This window comes from Corapipo altera, unplaced genomic scaffold, assembly GCF_003945725.1.
Source record: "Corapipo altera isolate COAL_440 unplaced genomic scaffold, ASM394572v1 2b, whole genome shotgun sequence".
Taxonomy (NCBI): Eukaryota; Metazoa; Chordata; class Aves; order Passeriformes; family Pipridae; genus Corapipo; species Corapipo altera.
The window spans coordinates 28,483,507-28,502,720 of record NW_020884874.1 but is presented as its reverse complement, the minus strand read 5'-3'; the positions used below and the strand labels follow the sequence as shown (position 1 = coordinate 28,502,720).

General features: G+C 43.7%; 1 protein-coding gene across 1 annotated transcript; it reads right to left on the bottom strand.

Annotated features, from left to right (window-relative positions):
- Window positions 1-952: 952 nt before the first annotated feature.
- Window positions 953-10,194, bottom strand: ZC3H12D (zinc finger CCCH-type containing 12D). The gene is made up of 5 exons (XM_027633988.1): window positions 9,806-10,194; window positions 4,759-4,898; window positions 3,588-3,822; window positions 2,865-2,971; window positions 953-2,144 (listed from the first exon to the last, which is right to left on the bottom strand). The coding sequence occupies exons 1-5, from the start codon at window positions 10,192-10,194 to the stop codon at window positions 1,117-1,119; spliced, it is 1,899 nt and encodes a 632-aa protein (XP_027489789.1). The 3' UTR covers window positions 953-1,116.
- Between the last annotated feature and the right edge of the window lie 9,020 nt (window positions 10,195-19,214).

Here is a 19,214-nt window from a genome sequence, read left to right as displayed (position 1 = left end):
AAGGCTTCTTTTCTTCTTTTTCTCCTCTTTACATCATTTGGATTTCTGAATTCTTTTAATTACCAACACTTAGCCCTCCGTCCACATCAGGAGTTACACTGAAGATGAGTTCCTTGAGTTGATTTATGTTGTGCATGGTACCTGAGAAATGTACCTGCAGCTCCCTTCAAGGGCTCTGGTGTAGCTCCACCACCTCTGCTAGTGATTCTGTGTGTTCTCAGCATTACTTAATAAACATGAAATATGTCTTTGAAAGCTTACTTGTATCAGGCTGGGCTTGTGTCGGCTAATAACACAGACCCAAAGATGCCTTCTAGCAGAGAGCACAACCCTGTGTTAGGGGAAAATGGCCAAATAGTTTTCTATGCTAGCTGAGCAAGTAGTCACAGGGAGGTCATGGGGGAACCTGTTACTGAGGACAGTGGAAGTTGAACAATAGGTTGGGACTTCAAAAATATGCCTTATGTTTCAGGGCATTAATGGAACTCTATGCCATCCTGAATCCAGCCACCAGTGAGGTTCAAATGCTAACAGCCCAGTTACCCCAAGCCATGCTGTTCCCTTTCCTGGGAGGTGGAATGCGATCCCACTGCAGTGGACGACAGCCTTTGCCTTGACTCGATGTCCTGTGCAACATAGCTGGTTGATACTTATACTTGTGTTCCTGGAACAGCTGCAACCCTTGCCATAACACACTTCAATAATAGTTAAGCCTCAGAGTAGCATCTTTTTGCCCTAGGACTTGTGCTTATTGGGAAGCGTTTGCTCTGGAGATTTCACAGGTTTCTGTGTCTTTGAATCAGTAAAGCCAAACAAGCAATACAAACAAGCAAAAAGCCTTGAGCACTGCCAGGGTTGGGAATCCACCACTTCTCTGGGCAACCTGTTCCAATGCCTCACCACCCTCATAGAAAAGAATTTCTTCCTCACACCTAATCCAAACATGCCCTCTCTCAGTTTGAAGCCATTCCCCCTTGTCCTATCACTACAGTTCCTGCTGAAGAGTCTCTCTCTGGCTTCCTTCTAGGCCCCCTTCAGATATTGGAAGGTGCTATGAGGTCTCCAAGCAATCTTCTCTTCTCCAGGCTGAACAGCGCCAACTTTCTCAGCCTATCTTCATAGGGGAGGAGCTCCAGTCCCGTTATCCTTGATATCAGGGTACAAAGTCATGACCTGATTCATCTCGCTGTAAGGAAAAAGGGAGCACAGCTCCCTGTGTATGTTTACTTGCTGGGCAGAGGATGGCCTTTCAGCTGGGGTGGGCCAGTAGTCACTGTAAGAGGCACTGGGGTAAGCACGGGCTTTCTGGAAGAAGCCCGGTCTGTGGCTGGAGTCTAGCAGGAAGGGCTGCCGTGGGGGCTGGCTGGGGGAACAGTGCTGCTGCTGCTGCAGCTGGTGCTCACTGTACAAGGGAAACATGTCAGGGGGAAGAACTGTGGACTGCAGCAAAACATGCTGCTGAGTCCCCAGGGTCTGTTTGTGCTGAGCACCATCGGGGACATAACAGCTCCTCTGCCCTGTTCTGTGCATGCTGCAGCACTCGTGAGGCCAGCTGTGCTCTGGGCACATCCCACCTCGCGCAGCGGGGAGCACTGTTTGCTGGAAAGGGCGCCCCAGTGAGCAGGTGTGGTCCAAGCTATGAGGGCGGTGAAGTGAGAACAACTTGTGCCTGAGGTCACCGCAGTGATGAGGGTTGTCCATCACCTCCCTGTCCTGAGGGGTTTGTATGGACCAGTTATAGCTGTAGGTGCCATCACCAATGGACATGGCTGACATCTGCTCCAGGAGCGGCTGGTCTCGCAGCGGCTCTGGCTGTGGCAAGCACTGGTCCAGCCCCAGGTCAGAGCTGGGACCACCAGCCCAGGCACTGGATATCTGCTCAGGACAGCTCCTCTGGGAACTCCCTGAGTAGGAGGAAGGCCCTGCACAGCCTCTGGCTTCTTGCAGAGTTTCTGTGCAGGCTTCACAGGGTGCAGGCTCTCCTCTGGTCTTGTACAGTGAGCAGTTACATCTCTCCTCCTCTCTCCCCAGGGTTAACAGGACCTTTGTTTTGGCCCTGAGCTCATCAGCAACTGAAAGCTGAGCTTGACGTAGTCTCTCTGGATGGTAAAATTTGCATTTATTGCCATAGGTGCATTTTTTACCTGAAAGAGTCAAAAATATCAGGCAGAAGGTTGTCACTAGCACCAACATCAATTAACACACTCATCACTTCTCCCCAGCACCAGGCATTTGCAGGGGTCTGATGAGAACAAACAGGGAAAAGAGGAACTGCTATTTTCAGATTTGGTACTGTTGACCCCAGATTTAAATAATGCCGACATAAATAACAGGGTGAAGCAACAGTGAAAGGAAGTTTCTGCTATTTTGGAAGTGTCTGATACTCATTTATGTTTTGGTTCCTGCACTCTGTGGGCTGGGACATCTGCTGCTACAAAGGGTTGCTTTAAGAAATGACATAGGGGTTTACCTCTGAGAAACCTGCACGTTGCTGGAGAGGTGTTGGGAGGGGAAAGGGGGAAAGTGTTTGGATGGATTTTCCCAAGTGCTACAGCACAAGTTCACAAAGTGAGAAATGTGTGCAGGCAGGGTGGTCAACACAGCCATGGTGCCCAGTTTGGGTGCTGTGTGCAGGCAGGGGTGGAGGAGCCAGAAACAGCTGCTGCCTTGGCTGAGATTGAAGCTACTTAAGCAGGAGAGGAAAAAAGCATCACACTTTAGAGCAGCCCCAACCTAAGTCCCTACCACACAAAGCAGGACAGCACATGGCAACATCACTTGCCCTTAACCGAAGGGAAGCACCACTGGGATGTAAGGGGCAGGAGGAAGAGGAGAGGCAGTTCATAGCATAAGAAGAAACCCACCATAGGGGCAAGGCTGCAATTTTTTTTCAGGAAGCACTGGCTTTTTCCTGAGGAAGTTATCAAGAGTAGGTCCATGCCGGCCTAACGGATCATCAGGAGGCATAAACCTGGAAAAGTAAAAAAAGTCATGGATATAAGCAGTTGTCCATGCACACTAGATGTCTCAATGGTGTGCATTTCCCCAGAACACCTGAGCTCAGCTCAGCCTCGCAGACATGGTGCAAGTGCCTTATTGAAAACCTTCCCCAATGGGGATGGTGAAGGGTCAGAGAGACTAGCTTCCTGTTTCTTCTATTCTAGAAAGTTATGATTACAAAAGCACAGGAAAAAGTGCTGTTCTGTCTTGTAGGAGAATTAAAAATACTGCCAGCCAGCTTTCTCTCATGGATTCAATTATCTTTCTTTTAAGAAACAGAAATTAGAAGATTCCAAGCTGTGGTTTAACACCCCAGCTTGAATTGGAAAGAAGCAAAGCTGGTCACTAATGCTGTCATTCAAATAGAAAAGTTCACAGAAGAGTGACATGGGAGAGTTTAACACCAAGTAGTAGACTACTCCTGAGGGAGTAGGAACTCAAGAAACAAGATAAGAGAAGTTGCATTAAATTCCTCTCAGAAAAAGGCTCATGTATTCTGCTCCTGGTGGGTTGTGCATTGATGTTGGAGCTGACTTGGCCCATAATGTTTAAATTCTAGATTATATAACACAAAAACTGTCTCTTACCTGTTGCTGACAAAAGAGTACATGAGTAGTCGTTGCTCAATAAACCATTTCCATTCAGGGTTTTCATTTTGGAGATCCCGGTAGTGGTCATTGGAAACAATGACTCCATCTTTTTCATAAGCAACTTTCACTATATAACGATCATCGTAGCAAACTACTCTCTTGCCTTTCACCTTCCGAGACGGTGTGTAGACAAGGATCGATTGCTTTTCAAGCTCTTCAAGAATGTGCTGATCTGATTGGGTGGTTAGCAGAAATGGATAGGATGGGGGGGGGGGGGGAAGAAAAGAAAGAAACTAACTAATTAAAAATGACCAGGTCTCAATCATCTGCTAGATGTTTCAGCAATTTAGGCAACTTACAGCGTTGTGGTTTTCAGATGCACTGATATCTGGTGGTTATTTGCCAACTTGTAAAATTTGAGACACCTTTTTTTTATTTTTAAGTCTTACCTAAAAGGATGCCTTGAATTCTACACCAGAGGCATTCTGAACCCTTTTTACCCTGCTAGATCTAGAAGGCTCATAACCAGCCCTGGTGTGAGCTTTATTTGGAGATAAAATGCGTGTGATAAAACAAAGAAATAAACTTTTTTTTTTTGCTGCTATTTAGAACACTCTGACTTCTTACCATTCCTGGTCTGGAAAAAGGCAGATCCCCAAATGCTTCATCTGCAGACACCAAACTGCTGGCACAAATCCTGCAGATTTATTCCCATACAAACTGAGTCTCACTCCCCTCCACAGACTTTTGCTGATACACTTCCTTCATCCAGAAAAGGAACCCTCTTCCGTGAGGGTTCAATGTACCTTCTGTATCAGGTAACAGGCTAACAGATAATAGTCATGCAGTAATGAATGTCGCTGTCTCCTGGCTGGACTTAAAAGCTCTGTAGACTCACTGTGAGCCGAAAAACTGCTTCTTTAACTCTGCTGGCAACAACTTGTGCTTGTAAAGCAGAAAGTTCAAAGCAGTGTAACAAATCCTTGTAAGTAATTTTAACTACTAGCCAGGAGCAGTGAATGGGGCAATGAATTAATGGCTAATTAGAGTGGTGAGAAGCCTGATACGCAACTTGCGCTATGCTTGTCTTTGCAGGGCAAAACTGTGCTGGGTTCTTCACACCCCCTCTGTCTCTAAACTGCAAACTATACCCAGGATGGTCACCTACCTGCAATGGGACTGTCTTGTCGAGGGGGCTCCTTTCTCCAGAGTGGGACAAAGACCTTGATGTATGTGTGCCCCCTCTCTCGAAACCAATCCACTGCCAGCTGGATCCCCCAGCAGGAGAATACCTCTTTGTTTCCATGGCTATAAAAAAAAAAGGAGGATGATGAGGCAAAGCTTTTATGAAGCTTAGAGTTCTCTTTAACCAAGCCAGTAATGAAAAGGATAAATAAACAACTTTTGTGTCATTCACCAGTTTCCAAGAAAACAACCTGGCAGGGTGTCCTGGTTGAACAGATCCAAACACCTCTTCAGAAGCAGAAGCAAAAAAATTTATCTGAAGCAGTTTGGATGCTTAAAAACAGAGATATCCTATTGCCCATTTTTATGACCCAAGCCTGTTCCTTCCATCTATATCTGCATCTGGGTGCACTTGGGTCCTAAAGTACCAGCAAGTTATTAGGTCATGTCTTTACATGCCTTGTCTGATTAAGGTTTTTGAGGAGTGAGAGTTTCTTCTAGCACCAGCAGAAATCCATTAGGCTTTCCAGTGAGAAACAAAGTGTGGCAACAGTACCATTAATGGCTGAAGCGGCTGCAAATACGATCACAGGGCATTCAACTGCTGATCTCTTTTGGAAACAAAAGACAAACTATGGGGGAAGAAAAGCTGCAAGAGGCAGGACAGAAAATATAGAGAACCTAACCCAGGACACCAAAAATGGGACAAGACATCAGTGGAGATGACCACAGGCACCTCATAACCACTTTTATCTTGCCCTAGTTGGTGGATTTTGTCTTCATTGCACAGAGGGGTAGGAAAGCCCTAGAACAAGTGTTGTCGAGGATGCCAGCAAGAAGAATTATCTGAAGAATTATCAATATTCAGCATAAGACAGAAAGGATATCACCTCTAATTGTTTTTCTTGAGGTTGTTTTCTAAGTTTCTCCCCCTCCCTGAAGGTTCATACTACTTGGCATTCACTTACCTAAAATTCAACTACAGTGCAGTGCATGTGTAAAGGAAGGTAATTTGTTAACTACCTCTGCACAAGGAAACTAAAATGAACTCTACACAAAGTCCTAAATGAATAAATGCCCTCACAGTATGTACAGAAACCTCATCCTTGTACTTTGACCTTTCTGGATAATATCACCACAGTCTCACTCAGGCTTTCACCTCTGGAAAATGGACTTGTAAATTACTCTCTCAATTACTACACACTACACTAACAGAGCAGTCAAGGACAATGCTGCAGTCTTAAATGACTCTCCCATCACCATCCCCTGGGGGTTCATCTCTAGCTACTGCCTACATCAGCCTCACAACCAAAGCTCCATTTTACACCCAATAAAAGTTTCCATCCTGAAATGGTGACCACAAATGAAAAATAGCACAATTTGGAGGAAGAAACCTAGTTGCCTATTAATAGATACCAAGGCAATAGGAAGCCTTACAAAAACCCCAGCAATAATAAATGGTCTGAAGTGCTCAACACATCGAGAACAGCTGTTTTGTTTGGTTTTAAATGATAGGATCTACCCAGGATACACATAACATCACCTGAACAGGTGAATTGGAAGTTTGGGTGGCTTTTTCAGATAACTGCCTTTAAAAAACACTCTAGGTACATCTTTGATGCCGACTCAAAGAAAGTTCAGCAACAGCCTTCTTTAACATTGACTACTTATATATATAATCCTGTGAGCTTTAGGAAAGCTGTTCTAGATATACCTCAGTGCAGAAGGGGTACTCAAGCACAAGTGAGTTGGCCAAAACGCCAAGCAGAACAAGCAAATGAGGCACCTGGAACTGTTTCTCAGCATTATCACTTAATCCATTTCCTGCTACATTGCTACAGCCAAACCTGTGTATCTAAACCAGTACGTACATGTGTGGTGTGCTGCACTGTCCACACAATGCCAGCATCTGCTGTGCAGCAGAGCAGGGGACTCAGAGCTTTACATTCTCCCTGTGTGGTCACAGATCAGCTCCTGTCAGTCAGTTATGTCCAGTCTGTGGACCATAACTGATATGTCGTAACTCATTCTCGTCTCTCTGTTCTGCCAGCAACAGGTTACATTGCACTTGAGTCACAGACCAGCATGACCCATTTCTCAGAAAATGAAGCAGCAATTTAGCATCAGTAGCATGCCATCATTAGCATGCAGTAAGTCTTTTTTAAATAGTGCAATTCCAACTCCTTTGAGAGGAAGTTTAGGCAAAACAACTCCTTTTGAAAACTGCAAATGGCCCCATCTCCACCCGTTCATGGCACAGACTCTGCCACAGCTTTGTCAGAAAGGGGAGAGCCTAGTGCAGGGCTGCAGTGGCCTAGGAAAGGGCCTTTGTACCTATCACAGCTTTTAAACTAGGTGGAAGTGCAAGCACTTGAGTAGATAGCCTCTTTGGTGTGCAGTGAATAGGGTTATGACAGTTCCCTTTTCATATTAACACAACTCCATTTATTTTTTCCACTAGCTGTCCTAATTGTCCTGCCCACTTCCAATGGACAGGCTGGCAGGCAGCTGAGTTTCTCATTACATCTGATGGAAACACAAAGTGTACTGAGACATTTGATGAGTGAGACTGGCTGAAGGCAAGGTTATTTTCCATTCAGTTTCTATGGGGAAGCTGATTGATGGTTGAAGACTGCCAACTCACTCGCTTTATTACCCTGGGGCATATACATCCTTTTCAAAACCTTGCAGTCTGCAGTAGGCCCTCAATGCCAACTCTGAAATGCTCCAGAAATACCAACCCTAAGATATACATACAAATGCTTGAGACATTTTTCTCCACACAGGCAACTGCCTCTTGAAGCTTTAACTTTGATTGTTTCATCCCTAAACTGCTGCTTCTGCTGCACTTTTATGGTTGTTGGTGTTGATGGTGATGCAGTTTTCTCCAGCAATGAGACCTAACATCCTTTTCCCCTAACTTCTGCAAAGAGTCCTTCTCTGTCTGACAACAGCAAACCAGAAAAATTAAATCAAAGATACTGAAAAAACACACTAGGCCTATCCCTTTAGCCAAAGTAAATGCCATTCAGCACCCCTTTGAAAGACATCCAGGATAGGAAAGCAGCTCCTCCTAGGCTATGCAGTTCAGTAGCATCTGAACTGACAAGCTCAATAGTCTCCTCCATCATCCAAGTAGTCTTTAACTTTATCAAGACAGAGGTTGGGGTGTTTGAGAAGAGCTGTAAAACCTTTGCTTTTCTGAAGCTCAAAACTGCTTCACATTCCTCTAATTCCTTTTAGGTGAAATATTATGACTCCAAATCAGAACACCAGACTTCAATAACCTATCAGGCAAACATCTCTTGGACCCATGCTTTGGAATTTATTCTAGAAAAAAAATTTAAATTTACATGCCACAAGCATGTGTGGCTTCTCAAAACCCATTTTGGTGGGCATGTGGTCTAGGAAAGCAGTACAGCGTGCTAGCTCAAACCATCCACTGCACCTGTTATGCTTGGTTTAAATAATCTCTGTCTAGCAAGCTCCCATGCACAGGCTGGCACAGAAGGATGATCTCAGAGCTTTCCCACAGTACTCCAAGCTCAACAAATGCCCTATTTCATCAGCTACCAACATACTCTGAGCCTCCTGCTCAGTGGCAAGAGCATCTTGGAAACAATGCTGTCCTGTGCCTTGTCCACCTCTGCCTGTTCTAAAAAAAGCCCTGGTAAATCATTGAGGATAAGGTTGTGCCAGGAGACTGGAGAACAGAGCACATGACCCATCAGGTAATATTGTCCCTGGTACAATGGAAAGGTGGGTGAGCAGCTCAGCCATGCTGCCTGAGTGGGTGATCAGTTCTTCTGCAGAAAAGCAAGAAGGACACCTCAAGAAGGGGCTAGGGTGAAAATGCAAAGTGGGGCAGGAGGTCCAAACACCTGGCTACCTGAGCTCATGGCCCAGACAAGGTCAAACAATTTTGCTCTGGTGTGTATTTCCCACTCCTCGTGAGTAACCCTGAGCAAGAAACCCTTGTTTTCAGCAAGAATTTCTGCCTTCACCCAGAAGATGGCATAATTTGCTTAGTCTCCAGTTGCTTTGGATTTGCTTGTCCACTTTCCCCTCTAACCAGAGGGAATATGGTCTCATCTCATCTCACAGGACAGCAAACCAAAGGAGGAAGTCCTCCTTTGCCCTGTCCCAGCCTGCAGGGACAGGCTTGACCCTGCTGAGTGGACAGGGAAGTTGACAGAGAAAGCAGATGAATAGCCAGTGCATCCTGGACTCTTGACTCCTGGAGTCTCTTGCTGTCCATACTGCTTGGGTAAACAGAAGCCAACCCACTGCTGTCTTTGGACATCCCATCCACATGGACATGCCAGGTTCCCCACCAGTAAGACTTCTTCCATAGTGACAGGGCACTGCCTAGGAAATGTAATTGGACAGGATAGGTTGATGTGACATTCCCCAGAAACAGAATTATTAAGGAGGAAGTGAGTCTATTCATTATAGGTCAACTATCAATTCCCTGATATTTCCATAAAACTGAAGCCAAATCTAAAACCAACAAAAAATATATAAGCCAGGAACATTTTTGGGTTTTACTTGCAAGTCAAAACATTACAACTGTGATATTGTTAGGAACCACAGTCACTTGTCTTTATTTCCCCTCTCCTTCTTAGGTTAGTTGAGTGAGTCTGTCTATATGTTCATCAGTTTTTCCTGGAAACTTCTCAGCGTATGGATTCAGAAATCCTAGGCACCCATTTGAAAAGGCAAGGAAATTCAGTGGTGAGCTAAAAGGAAGAGATACTGCCACAAACAGTAGTGGCTAGCCAGCTGTTGCCTTATAAAAGGTCAAAAAGTAGAGCAAGCCAGTGATTGCATGCAACGTGCGTATTTACGGGCATCAAGATATCAAGAACCTGTGCATCAGCCAAAAAAAAGGAATAAGCGATCGTTCATACATTATACATCAAATACATCAGTGCATCTCTCAGTTGAAGAAAAAACATACTTCAATCCATCAGCCTGAAAATCCAAAAGCTTCAGAGGAAGAGAGATCCCTTTGAGGAAATGGAGCTTACCTCATTGCAACATTGCTGCCATCAATCACAATGGGTCTCAAGGAATCGGAAGAATCACTTTCATCTTCTCCAAGCCACTTCAACCCTGGCGTAGTGCTACATGATCCACGGGCAACAAGTTTTAGTGGGGAAGGCTGAGCCTGGTTCTCCAGAGCTTGAGGTTTACTTCCCATCCGAATCAGTTCTTTCAACACATCATCCTCCAGGGCCTCTGGGCCCAGGTTCTCCAGCACTTTGCAGATGTCCTGCTTACCATAGCCCAGCTTGCAGAAAAGATCCAGCTTGCTCTGATTCACATCCACCCCTGCTGCAGACACTTTTTTGGAGCGTGGTGGTACCGGTTTGCTAGAAATTGAACCAGCCAGTGCCATCTTAGCAGGCATTTGCATTCCTTTAAACCCAGTGTTCCTGTCTTCCTAGGCTTGTCCAACAGGCATCAGCTTTAGGGGGGGAAAGATTAGAAACAACCAAATACAGTGTTAAGGAAGAATGTACAGTAATCTCAGTTATCTGCCTAGTGCACAGCAAAGAGACCATCACATCATCTGTCTTCTCTCTGAGAAGACCGTCCAGTCTTCTCTCAGTATTAAAGCATTTTTCTGGTCTGCTCTCACTTATAAAAGCACCAGAGTGTCCCATACAATGTTTGTCACTCTCCAAACATTATGTCAGACAGGTGTCATCTTAATTCATGAGCTATGCCAGCCTGCCTCTACACAGACAGCCTGTATGCGTGAATTGGTTCTTCAGACTTACCTCACAGGAAATGATATCAAGGACGGTGTAACCAGGGGATTTTCAACTTGCTCAGTGTGGTTTGTCAGTCAGAGATAAATATCTGTCAGATGTTATTGGATGGGCTCAGATGCCACAGCAACTTAACAAGTATAGCACATTTTATCCAGTGATTTAAGGAAACATGCTGTTTGCAAGGTATCTGGGAAGTCTGAACATTTTTTATAGTTTTGTCTTTCTTAGCATGTTTGTCTCTATGCACGTAAGCATACGTTATGAAATTCTGTCACTCATCTATTCGGATAATTCCTGACTTACTCTTTTCCTGTTACTTGCTATTTCAGTGAAGGCTTTTATATTCAGAGAAGTAGCTTGTTTTTTGAAAACTCTCAGGACAGTGCTTGGAAGCAGCCAATAGGCAAACTGGAAAGCAGTTTCAATTTCACTTATATTTATTATCCAGATAAACTGGTAATTCAGAAATGAGTGTGTAAAAGTAGCAAAAAGCTACTTCATGCTTCTCCAGAACTGCACTATCTGTGTAAGTTTCTGGTCTACCCAGTGACAGAAGGTGATGGGCAGCATATGCAGGAATACCCTGAACTGCTTTAGCCCAACAAGGGTGACACAGAAGAACATACACAGCGACCACTCATCCATCAAGCCAAACATCTTCAGTCACTGTTGGCATACTTGCACTGGAGCTTCTCTTGCCGCATCACTGCAATTATTGGTGCTACCTGGATAAAAGCTGTGGCTGGTTCTTCTACCCACGTTTAGAATGTAAGGATGACCCTGTTCCCTTTGCTGGTTGCAGTCAGCAAATGACGCAGAATTAACTGACCAAATAACTACCTCAAGGACAAGCCCAGAGCCATAACAACATTGCACCCACTAGCTCCCCTTCCCAGCCTAAGCCACTCCCTGCCCAGCGGCAGGCCACCCCAGGAGCTCAGAACCCAAAACCATGTGAAGGAAGGCATGGAGGTACTGGAAACAGGGAGCTGAGAGAGGAGTCAGAGTGAAGTTCCTACTCAAGAGCCCCACTGGGCTGTGGAGAAGAAGTCCACATTGTGTCCAGTTAATTTAAAACTGATTAGCTCAGCATGATAATTAGTTATAACCCCACCTCATACAACTTTGACCTTTATTTTCCTACATAGCTTTATAACTTTCAGGTATTCTGTGGAAGAAATCTGGCAACGTGAAAAATGAGAATCTGCATCAGTAAAATAAAAAATACCTTAACTATGTCATAATCATAAGTGTAAAGCAGTTGCCATGTGTATTTTTCCATCTAAACTAAAGTATTGCTTTTTTTAGTCAGTGACTGTTTTTCCTCACAGTGTACTCCATAAACATAACAATTTTTACATCTAATCCCTGTCTTTAATTCATTGACTAAAGATGAAAATGTAATTGACTGCTTTTTCATTATTGAAATGGTTTCTCAGCTTTAAAATAGTTATTCGCTGAGCTGAAATACATTGATGTATGTAAATATAGCTGAAGCCATCACATCTGGGCTAGCACTGAAGCAAAACCTGCTTCCAGGTATGTGGTCAGTGGGTCAAAACACTTAATGTGTACTACTTGACACAGACAACACTTAGGTCACCCTTCTAGAGAGGGAATTTACAGGACAAAAATATCATCAGCTTACACGTTAGTAAACAGTCAGTAGTGTGCCCAAGTCCAACAGCTCAGTTGGTTGCTTATAACCAGCACAAAAAGAGAAACTTTGCATCACAGAGTCCAGCTTTTGCTATCACAGACAAACAGGCTATAAAATCCCATTTATAAACTTTGTGACCTTAGTTATCAAATTACTTAGATTTCCACCTGCCACTTTCCTCCCTTTATCTCAGCAGATCCCATTGGGAAGTTGTTTTTGTTTTCACTCCACTGAAAGCCAAAATCTTCTCATTTCCTGGCTAAATTTATCCACAGGTAATGGTGTGCCCATCCTGTGTTCTGGCTTAAAAAGCACCCCTCTCTGTCTGTTGACCCCTTGTTGTGACCCCAGGTGCACACACACACAAACACACACACACACAGAGGAAATGGCTTCAGTCAGGTATCCAAAATTCTATTTTAATCTTAACATTCTAAAATGTTAACTTGTAAAATCTTAACTATTTTTTAAAAGTACTTCTGACCAAAAAAATCAGAAGACCTCTTATGGTCTTCTGTCTTTCTTTTATTTTGACAGATTTTTTAAGGTTAGAAAATAATAATTTGAAAAAGTTTCCTAAAAAATGGTGGTAACTACTACATCTTGAATGACTGTAAAGAATAATTTTTTCTTGTCCTTCCACCAGGAGTTTGCTCTACTTGTGACCAGTCAGAGCAGGAGACCTGGTACCCTGCAGGTGTGTGTTTGAGCAGCACCTCCAGCAGCCTCAGGCCACAGAACCACAATAAGGACCAGCTTGACTCACAGGGAGCTAGGACTCCTCAAAGCCCCTACCAAAGCCACATCCTGCCTGAGCAGAGGCAGAGGGGACACAGCCCCAGATAGAACTGGCATTGGTCTAGGCAGAGCAGGTTTAGGTCTTCTCTAAAGTAGATGTGTGTGCTGAATAACACAAGGAGTGCAGCAAGAGCTCCCTGCTATGGTAGTGTTCCTGCTCTCCCCTTAGGTCTGGACCACCTCTTCTTCCTCCTTCACACCCAAGAATAATGCTGCAAACCACCTAAGACTGACAGCCCATTCAAGCCCTGCAGTATTTCTCTGAAAGGAGATGGGCTGCTCTGCTTTCAGAAAAACAAGAATTTTTACTTTCACAAATTAGAGATGCACATAAACTCTTAATAACAAGATCAGTCATTTGTTGTCTTGATGGCTAAGAAAAATTTGCCTTTTTCTTCCCCAACCTCACTGCTCCTTTTGCCAAAAATAATAAAGCCAAACTGCCCAGAGAGCGAGGTGTACTCACAGGTAACCCCACTGGCTCTGCACCTTACCTGACAGCTGTTCTTTCTGTGCCCAGCAGTATTGTCCCACCACCTGTTGGCCAGCAGCTGGATTCAGAGCAGTACTGGCCTCACAAGGAAGTCACCAGCTCGTATTTAGAGGCTTTATGGCAAGGCTGATGTCAACTGAGAGCAAACAAGTGCAGTGAGCAGGACAGAACTCATTCTATAGGAAGGTTTTACTTCCTCATTTGGCTGGCCAAGCTCTCATTTAACTGTACCGTTTGATAAACTTTCACTTCAGTTTTCAAAAGGGAAAAAGAAAAAAAAGAAGTTCCCAACATATCTCAGTTCTGAGTCACAGGCAAAGATTAGTCAAGTCCACTATGGCAGGAATCCATAACATAAGGCAGTAAGAACATGGCATATGAATTCCGGGTCAAGTGAAAAGTTTTCCACCAGGGTTGCTCTACCAAGTTAGGGTATCCTCATTCCCATACATCTGGAAAATTTCTGACCTTCAGGGATACATGGAAAAAAAAAAGAATTTTAAAAAATCAACATTTTGCTTAGCATCTGATATTGCAAAGCCTCATTCAAACACTTCCACGTCTGAGAGAACCTGGTCTGGGAGACTACAACAAAACATGAAAAACTAAACAATCCCCTCTAACCTACTGGTGCCTCAATCGAAAGGCTACTTCAGAGATACAGAGCCTGTCCATGGCAAAGAATGACAGGCACTTCCCAACAGAAAACAGAGGTTTTCCTCTGCTTATTCCTTACCTTGCTGCAAAGAAATATGTCCAAAATCCAACTCTGAGCAACAGGAAGGGTTGAAGACTCAAGGAAGAGTTAACCCCTGGGACCATTCAGATGCTGCAATCAGCTCTTGCAGGTGCAGTGCCTTCTGCCTCCAGGGCCAGGGAGGGTGGGGGTACCCCACTGTGGAAGGAGAGCACCTCTGCCACTGTCAAAAGTTGACACACCAGAGCAGGACTGACCTTTCCCAGTCAGAAATCCCTCCCTTACTTGCGTACTTTGTGGGAGGAAGCAGGGTGGCCAAACCCTTTGTAGTGGTATCCTGTTTAATCCAAAGACTGACTGCTGCTAAACAAGCCTCACCATCCCTTCCCAGATCATTCCAGTAGATGGTTATGCCTTTGCATTACACTCACGGTCCTGGAAACTCTTTGGGACCCAGGTTGCTCTGCTGTTGTGTAAAGCAGTGCCAAGGCAGTCACAGGATAAAGAGGAAGCACACCAGCTCATCTATCCTACTTCTGGCACAACACTTCTTCTGATCCACAAAGATCTGGCTGAGTAGGTTAGTGGATATGGAAATAGGGGAGTGTTCTAAGATCACAACTAAAGAAATATGTTAGTTTGTTGCTGCCCGGAACAGCTATAAACTGAACAGCCACAGCCTTTGACTCCACACCCCTGGAGAGGAAGGATTTTCTTTGCTCCATTTAAGCTTGCAGAATGTTACACACCTCATTACAAGACCACTGTGAAGCAGTACTATTGGAAAGGAAAGAGAAAGTCGCTGCATTATTTATAATCCGAGTAGGTAACAGAGCAAAGCATACAACATTGCATAGTATCATTTTAAACTCTATTTCTCACTAAAATGTTTTCTTTACCACATAAATAGAAACAAAACGGAGCTTATAAAAAGAAAAGTCAATTAGATAAGAGAATTTCCATTTCTAATGAAATGACTAAACCCATCTACCATAAAAAGCCATGAGGAAAAGACCTCAATATCATTCAAATCGTAGTCAGCCAGGAAGGTCCTTACCCAATCCCTGAAACCTGTTAAAAGCCTTTACCTAGGTGGTCACCAGCTGATGGAGAGAACACCATGAGAAATAAAGGAGCATATTTAATTTTTCAGATGGCCTCAAGCCCTTTCACTCACCAGCACAGATAAACATTTGAGCACCCAATGTTTCATAGACATTTGCTTTCTCTGCTGTGCTTCCTTGTGCTGACAAGCATGCTGAGTTTTCCCAGCACAGATTTATTGCTGCTCAAGGCTGTTGTTATGTTCAAGAGGGAAAGAACTGCAATGAGAGATGTTTTCAGCGGGGAAGATCTCCCCACTAATGGTTGTTCTGATGCAGAACTGACTGAGGATTTACTGGCTTGTGAAAAAACTAGACCTTCACCAGAAAGAATCACTACCAATCTCTGGACAGCTTTTTTGTGGCAGCTCCTGGAGGCTATGGAGAGGACCAAGCATGACTTTCAAGGAAGCTGCCTGTGCAAAACCACTTTCCTGGTGGTGTTAGACTTCAGTATGAAAAAAACACTCTCTTGAAACTGGTACTGCGGAACACCTCAGGTGTTTTGGTCTGCACAAACCAGTAAGCTATTTGCTTTGCTAAAGGAAACAGTCATTATTGCATCATCACAAGAGAAAAGCGTTATCACCATCTTCCTCATCTGTAAAAGTTCACCTGCTGGGAAAATCAAACAAGTGTATGTGGCCATAGTATCACAGCGAAAATTCTTTAGCCCCTAACCAGTGCAAGACAGTTGGGATAAAGCAAGTGCTAAATCAAATGCAGGTCTATTGCCAGGAATATTTTAAATAGTTCTGGAACTAATACACTCCTCATCCTACCTCAAGCAAGAATATTTCCCTAGTGCCTTCAAGGAAGGGTTGGGGCAGACCCTCAAGCCAAGCTCCCTGTATTCAACTGTTACACACTACCAGCTATGCTCCCAATTTTAAATAGGGTTTTTGCACACTTAGGCAAAGTCTAGATGTTTGCTGCCAGTGCAGTGAACTGTTGGTGGTTGTTTGCTGCCAGTGCTGTTGGAGACACTGGAAATTTTGACTTGGAGACAGTTTTTTACCCCAAACATCTACATCACTAACTTAACAGGTGCTACTAGAGTGACAGCTTAGTTATTGATGGGCAATCCTGTATTCAGGCTGGTAGAGAGCCATTATCTTTAGAAGAGGTACTTTTGCCAAAATGACCGCCTTTCCTATCTCCCCAAAACTATGCCACTGTGGTGAGCACTCCAGCTGACCAGGGAACAGGGAGAACAAAAACCAGGGAGAACTCATTGCAACAATGCAGACAACGGTAACTTCTTGGAAAATTACAACCCCATCATAAGATGTGATGTAGCAGGATCCCAACTTGGTTTTGCCTAAAATATCTATTTTTCCTCTGCCTTTTATATAACAAGATACAGCTATTACTCAAGTGTTTTCCACTAGGCTTATAACAAGAAAGTACCTTTCACAATCAGAAAGTCCCAAACAAGTTTCAAGTTTAAAAGTTTACTGCTGCTCAGCTTAAGATTTCAGAAAGCTCTTGGAGCTGTCTTTCAGCTTCAATAATTTATGTCATGCTCAGAAGACTTAAACCTTAATGTGGTTTACTGATACCTTTTAACACACCTACCACGTTTAACCAATACGATACTGGCTTGCTCACTGAGAAAAAGCACTTTATATCAGTAAACAGACCAAGCATTTTACACAAAAATATTGCCCTGCAGCAAGTTGTCACATAAATCTGTCATTTAACTGTTTCTAAAATGCTTGTGCTACCCCTATGTGCGCAGTAGGCTATTGATAGAAAAGGAGAGACATCACCCATGCTCTAGGAAGCTTACAAGCAAAACCTGTAATCCTGTTGTCAAGAAAGTACAAGTTTTACACGACAAAATTCAGGCTACAGGAGGGTGAGATGAACAAAGAGCAGCAACTGATTCAGAAATTATTCTAAACATCTTGAAAGTTTTTAAATGCTTCTCCAAATAACTTGTTTTGTTTGGGGGTTTGTTTTGGGGGTTTGTTTTGTTTGGGTGGTTATTAGGGCTTATTTGGTTTGGGTTTTTTTGGACAAGTGAAAGGAAGCAGGTACAGCTTTATCTACAGAGAGTAAAGATTCTTGGCAGCACAGAAACAGAGGCACATGGCACACTCTTCCATCCACATGTGGGGCTACGCAGAACAACTCTTCCAGCACGTATCCCAAAGGAAGAGCCAACATGCCAAACCATCGTGCCAAAACAGGATTTTGATGAAGAATCCTTATGTGTTACCAGCTCCAAAGCCATATGGAGCACAACTCAGGTGAGTTTCATAAACATACTCATGATCTTTGAGAAAATAAACAGGAAGCCATCAGCAAGGGGGCTGACAGCCACCAGGCAGAGCACACACCAGGAGAAGCACAGGGTTTTCATGGATGTTTTTGGGTAACTGTTTACTGTGTCATCCATCCTGTAATGCCAACCACTTGTATACAATCTTTCTGCTACTTCCACTGACTTGTATGATGTCCACAGGACTGTAGAGAGATCTCTGTTGCAAAACCCTACCCCTCTCCCACTTGCCTTTAGTGCTTTAAGACTACACCCCATTCATAACATGGTTTTGTTCAAGAACACTTCAAATCTTGGACTCAAGCTCAGGAGAGATAAAGAGAACTACAGTAACTACAATGCACACCATCAAAGTAGGTCTCCACCTTCCTTTCATCCACAGAATATAACAGTTTAGAGTATACATATTTTTAAGCTGCTGCAGGTAAAGGAAGCCAGTAGAAAACTCTGAGGAGCTGTTTCTTTAAGCCTTTAACCTCTGACGAAAGAGCCCAAAGCATGGAGAGTTCCCCTTCAAACAGGCCTCAGCTATGTCGAAGTGTAGAAGCTGATGTTTCTGCTGCAACATTTCAATGTTATTTCTCAACATTATAGAGGAAGGTGGGGTGGTTTTTCTTCTGTTTCCTGGCTACCACAAACACCAAAGGTCAATACTGAAACTGAGGTTGGAGATAGCACTGACGAAAAGGAAATGAGGATAGGGAAGTGTGAACTCCCATTAGATTAGAACAAGTCAACTCTTTACCTCCCAGATAAAGTCCTGTCCACTCCAACACCTCTGGCAGGACAGAACCAGCAGGAAGTGTTTTTGGTTTCAGCTGACCATACAGCTTGCCTATGTCATTTCCAGAAGAACCACATGCACACAACCATAATTTCCAACGACCACAGCAGTAAATCCCATCTAATCCAGAGCGCTGGGCCACCCATGTGTGTGCCAGGTGAACTGCGATCCCTCCAGTGTTAGCAGACTAGCCTAGAAATGCAGTCCTAAAATTAAGTACTTGCCTTCAAATTGGGAGCTTTCATGCTGTCATTTAATCATCTATTAATGTCACCTTACTTTTGAACAACCACATCTGAGAGTTTTCTCCTAAAAATATAAACAGGTAATCCCATCAATCTGAAGCTACTGGGTACATTTTTAAAAGCACTAAGGCATATTGGAAATCAGAAACTTGAAACCTTTTGGATGTACTGATTTTTTTAACCTTTTATTCTGAAGACTCTTTGACCACCAACACAAATTGACTATTTACTTCCATATGCTATTTATATAAAGGTTCAGTTCTTAAGCATTTACTTTTTGCAAGGAAAAAAAAGCCATTTCTGCTGCAGAAAAGTGAACACATTCATCTGAAATAAGGTGTTTGCTTCTAAATATCAGGACGTTCTGTATGTCCCACAGGTGGCTGGTGGCTAGCTGAAGCCTATGAATGCCTGTTGAAACTCTTTGTGTTGTTAAGTTACAATTCTCCAGTAAGAGGATCTCTGGTGTCCAGCAAGAATTCAGTGTTCTCCCCAAGTGGAAGCTGGTTTTTGTTTCTATGACTGCCATTTCCTAAAAGCAGCAAGAACTCAATTGCTCTGTCATCTCCAGATCCTTGTCAAATCTGCAGCA

Excerpts from the sequence above, each read along its gene's own strand:
- ZC3H12D (XM_027633988.1), bottom strand. The coding sequence starts at position 10,194 with ATGCAAATGCCTGCTAAGATGGCACTGGCTGGTTCAATTTCTAGCAAA. Across the intron at positions 4,899-9,805 it reads GGCAGCAATGTTGCAATGAG|CCATGGAAACAAAGAGGTAT; the intron begins GTAAGCTCCATT and ends TTTTTTTTATAG. Across the intron at positions 3,823-4,758 it reads ACAAGACAGTCCCATTGCAG|ATCAGCACATTCTTGAAGAG; the intron begins GTAGGTGACCAT and ends CCACCCAATCAG.